Genomic DNA, 5,132 nt, shown 5'->3' on the forward strand with positions numbered 1-5,132 from the left:
AGTATTGAACGGAATCTTGAGTTATCAAATAGGTCCCTTAAAAGTGTCATTAGACGAGAACTCCTGGATGGACTTGAAGAAAGTAGAACAGTGCAAACTGGAACTAGCAGGTCCATTGTTCATCACAATGAAATGTGTGAAGTAAAACATGTGTATGGGACAAGTAACAAAGTCAGTAGACTAACAGATGTTGTCACAGCTCGTATAAGATTTGGCTACAAGTATCTCTAGCAGTTCGGCTTGTATAGGGATCTAGATGAAGTAAAGTGTAAAGTGTGTGGACATAGGCAGGGACACACTCGAACACTATATCTTGGATTGTTGTAAAATTGAGCCTTTTAGAGATAAATCTAAGCGCACTCTGTATGATATGGCAACCTATCTTATTACCATGGATAAATTACCTGAAATCCTTGCACTGTACCCACATTTTGCTTCCAGTAGATGAACGACATATGAGATTCAGAAACAAGTAGTGTATTGTGAGGACTAATAATAAACAGAAGCTCCCCACTTTCTGATGAGGTCTGATAAAGACCTTTTGTGACCTCTGTAATGCTTTTGCGCTACCGCTCACAGGATGAGTATGGGGTGCACAATAAACTAGCCGCCTTCGGCGGCAACAATCAAAATCAAATCACAATTTACCCAACATTGGACAGTGTATGTGTGTATGTCTATAATGGGAACCCCTGTAAGAGAACCTCTTGAAACACTTGTCACATTCAAAAGGCTTCTCCCCTGTATGTAGTCGACGGTGTTCTGTTAAGGCTTCTTTTCGCTTAAATGCTTTGGGGCAAATATCACATGTGAATCTTCGTTCGTCTGAATAATTGTATTTGTGTTGGGCAAGGAACGATTGTGGATTTAATACCCCAAAATGGCGAATCAGTGCCAACTTACATTTCAACTCTTCAATATATACAGAGGTTAGTTTTGGCGATGCTGATGGTTTAGATTTAAGGGAGAGATCGATCGGTTTTACATCATCAACCTCATTTCCATCTGCTCTCATTGCATGACCATTGTTAAGAGGAGGGCAGTAGGCTAAACCGGGGGGTGCCAACAGGGACGGGTAAAACGACGAGTCAATGCTTACAACCTTGGGATTAGCCTGAGTGTTGGATGGAGCTGACTGACCCTCACAATAGTCACTGAAATGTGGAGAACGAACCTTCTTTCCATTACTAGTGGTCTGGGCAGAATCTGCATCTCTTTCATCATCCCTACTCCCCAAAATGTTATGTTGAGGTGGTTGCTGTAGTTTTTGTTGTTGTTGATGGGATTGTTCATCTAACCAGGCAAGAGTGTGTTGATGTGGGCATCGCCAGGAGACGAGAGCCTCCCCCCCCACAGTGCCACATTCACACACTTTTTGTCCCTTCGTCTTGCCCATGGCCCCATCGTCCATGCCTTCGTGGCCTCCACCAGCAACATCTTTGATGCGCCCTTGACTATGTTGGGACTGAGAAATGTTATGTTGAGATGGTTGCTGTTGTCCATTGTCACTGCCTCGGGGCACAAACCCAGCCTCTAAACAACTGCCTGAGTGACAGTTTCTTTGTGGTGGGATTTTCTGGTCTGGGTTGGAAGAGGGCTGTGTGTCAGGTCCAACATGCGCCATGTTCAGATGATTGATGAGCCGCTTAGTACTGGGGTCCTGAAATTTTTTTAGGGATAAAGGTTGTTACATCAGACCATTATTAAATTAGTTTATAAACATCCAAACTATAAAAAAGAAAAAATGAACCCTATGATCATTGAGAAACAATATTCATTGCTGGTAAATTTTACATTGTAATTTTTACATCCCTAGGCATTCCATAAAATTCAATTTTAGACAATTATTTATCACAAAAATTACAAAAATTACACACACACAAAAAAAAAAAATTAATACTATAACCCTTAAGAAGGAACGACGAGAATACGACTTCACTCACTATACTGAATGGATTTCTTCAAGGGTTTAAACACATGTTGTCACTGGGTGTGAACTACGAGGTAGACTGAGGGAGTAAGGAGCTATCACATCCATTTTATTCTTTGAGGACAATCTAGTGGCCAGCGACGAAGAGCTCAGGTCTCGAAGCTGCGGCGAGTATTATGTAATCCGATACTCGTATATAATATTTGGCCCAATGGACTTCAGGGAGCCGTTGAGTTAACACACCATAACGCCAACACCAATATTTATGGGAAATGTCATTACTTACTTGATAAATGAGAGGAGCCCCCTGGCAATATTTGAAAGGTTAAAAATACTTTTGAATATTATCTTATAGACCTGATGCTTCATATCCTTCTTCTCCCTATCCTTCTGCCAATCCTTCTTCTGCCAATTCTTATTTCTCTTCTTGGAGGGTGGGTTAAGATCATTATCATCTGATGAGGTCTTTTTGATCAATGAGAGAAGCCCTTCATCAGAGGATTCCGAGGAGAAATCTTCAGATGAGTCTTCAGATGAATCTTCGTCGTCCCGGTTCACCACTCCAAACCTACTTCTGATGGCATTTTTTATTAACATCTTCATATCCTTCTTTGGCCAATCCTTCTTCTGCCAATTCTTCTTTCTTTTCTTGAAGGGTGGGTTAAGATCATTATCATCTGATGATGTCTTTTTGATATTGAATTGAAAAAATGTGTCAGTTTTGGAACTGTGAATGGGTTTACAAGATGGAGGGAAGGTGATTTTTTTTGGGAGGAAAGGTCTGGGGTAGATTGAGTTAAGGGAAACTCATCTGAGTCAATTTTGTTCAGAGTGAACAATGACATGCTAATTTGGGGAAGGGAATTATCCATACGGATACCATTCCATATGTTTAATATGTGAAGGGGATCGGGGTCTTTGCCACATACAGTTTTGACAAGCATGCATTCACCTTGTACAATGGAGGACATTTACTCACTAAAACCTTTCGGGTTAATAGAATTAAAAAGGGGAATGGGACTGGAAATCCTCTCGTTGGCTCCGCCCACTTCACCCGTGATTGGTGCTCCATCAAGCCAATCACAGCAGACCGGCCGCACAGCTACCACGACTCATACCAAACACTTAATTGTTTTAAAACAGTAAAGTTAACTCTTTTTTAATACTTATTTAAAAAAGAAAGAATAGCTCGATGACAGAATTGATGATAAAAGAAATTGACCATGGTCTTCAGCCTTTTATTCACATCACCCAAAGTTTGGTTGATGAAAATAAATATTTTTTAAATACAAATAAGTATCTGACAGATTTGACAGAAAACATTAAATTGTCAAATCTTCATCACCCAGCCAAATCTTTTATTAATTCTATCAATGAAAACCTAAATTTTAAATCCCAAAATGATTTTAATAAAATTATGAAAAACATTTTGCATGGTGATGTAGAATCCCCTATTCTAAATATTATAGAAAACAAAGCTCTTAAACAACATATGTTAAAAAAATACCCATTTAAACTCTATGAAGAACACATTAACAATGTAAATAAACTTGCCCAAGATCTTGCGTTTGAAAACGAAACTCAATTTCTTGAATATTTAGAAAGTAATCCTTCACCAACTGATTCCAAATTAACTAAAATTTTTAACACTATGACCAAATGGGCTGGTAAACATAAAAGTTTGATATTGAAATCTGCGATATTATTAGGTGTAGGTGTTGCTTTTCTTGAATATATGAACAAATACAATCGGAAGAACAGTGGTTGTTTTAGAAACCATGTTGGAAAAGGACATTCCCTAAAAAAAGAAGTATATTTGACCAGATTTTGTAAATTCCCTATCAATCGGGTTGTTTATATTAACTATGACATGCTAAATGATAATGCTCATCCATTGTTCAATAAAAAAGTCTGGAACTGTCAATTTGACATTCCAAATTCTGCAGAAACCCAAAACATATTAAATTTGGGCTGTAAGGGAATATGTATTCCCCATAACTACAATTATCTTTCACAATTTGTCCAGGGTTATGAACCTATTTCTAATTTAGAAAATAAAGAAATATTTTATATATATAAATGTGAACAGGGAACAATTTTAAGAAATATTGCCGAAATTTTAGGAGATGGTATTGGCGAAGTGATTCAAGGCATTGGGCAATCTGATATATGGCAGTTTATATTGAAATCAATTAAAAATATTGGCTGGGTTATACTTTTAATTTTATTATTAATAATAATGTTAGGCCCATTGATAATGGTGATCAAATAGCGACATATGAGTGCACTAATGGGTGGTGTGGTGTATGGTGCATTGATGTAATAATATACAATATTTACTCACTGAGCTTATTTGCCAAGAAAATGTTTAACTACCATTGCAACATTCATTAACATATTTCATAAATAATTCTCGAGGTAACCCACCATATTCATATGCAATGTATAAGAAGGATATACCCCATGGGACCTCTGTTATATGTCCATCAATATTTCGTAAAATTTTCCATGATTTTAAATTTTCTTTTTCCATTTCTAAATAGGAAATTTCATATTGAACTTCAACACTGGAATGGGAATACATTTCTGATGATTGTGGTTGTGGTGGTTGTTGTGGTGGTGATGGTAGTGGTGGTGGTGGTAATTGATAAAAATATTTTGAAGGAAAATCAGAAGTGTAACATGAAGAAGGTGGAATTACATAAATTGAATGTAGCACTGAAGTCATATAATAAGGTACAATCATATACTGATTTGTTTGCAATGGTATTTGTGGAATGGTTGGTTGATAATAATAATCATTTCGATGACACCCATATTCTTCACCACCACCACCACTATTCCAACTATCAGCATCACCATTTACTCCAGCTTCCACCATGATTCCTCTCAGCATTCTGGTAAATGAATCCTCAAATTTCTTTATTATATTGATCAATATTAAAAAAATAAATAAATACTCTTAACAATTTTATAATGAAAACTGTTACAGTCTCTGATATTGCAATTGCAACTTACATAGTACATCGTATATCACAACGAAAAACAATGGAGATTCTTCAACAAAGAAATGGAAGTAAGTATTTTAAAAATATTATCATTCAGAATATACCATGGAAAAATATTCCTCCCAATTTCCCCAAAGCTTTCTTAGATGAAAATCCTAACGACTTTGAAGTTAAATTCACAACGCTAGGTTGCA

At 36.8% G+C, this 5,132-nt stretch overlaps 1 protein-coding gene across 1 annotated transcript; it reads right to left on the reverse strand.

Annotated features, from left to right (window-relative positions):
* Positions 1-637: 637 nt before the first annotated feature.
* On the reverse strand, positions 638-1,624 carry LOC138364011 (zinc finger E-box-binding homeobox 1-like). Its single transcript, XM_069323453.1, has one exon. The coding sequence runs from the start codon at positions 1,622-1,624 to the stop codon at positions 638-640; it is 987 nt and encodes a 328-aa protein (XP_069179554.1).
* Between the last annotated feature and the right edge of the window lie 3,508 nt (positions 1,625-5,132).

The sequence above is a fragment of the Procambarus clarkii genome, chromosome 12, assembly GCF_040958095.1.
Source record: "Procambarus clarkii isolate CNS0578487 chromosome 12, FALCON_Pclarkii_2.0, whole genome shotgun sequence".
Classification (NCBI taxonomy): domain Eukaryota; kingdom Metazoa; phylum Arthropoda; class Malacostraca; order Decapoda; family Cambaridae; genus Procambarus; species Procambarus clarkii.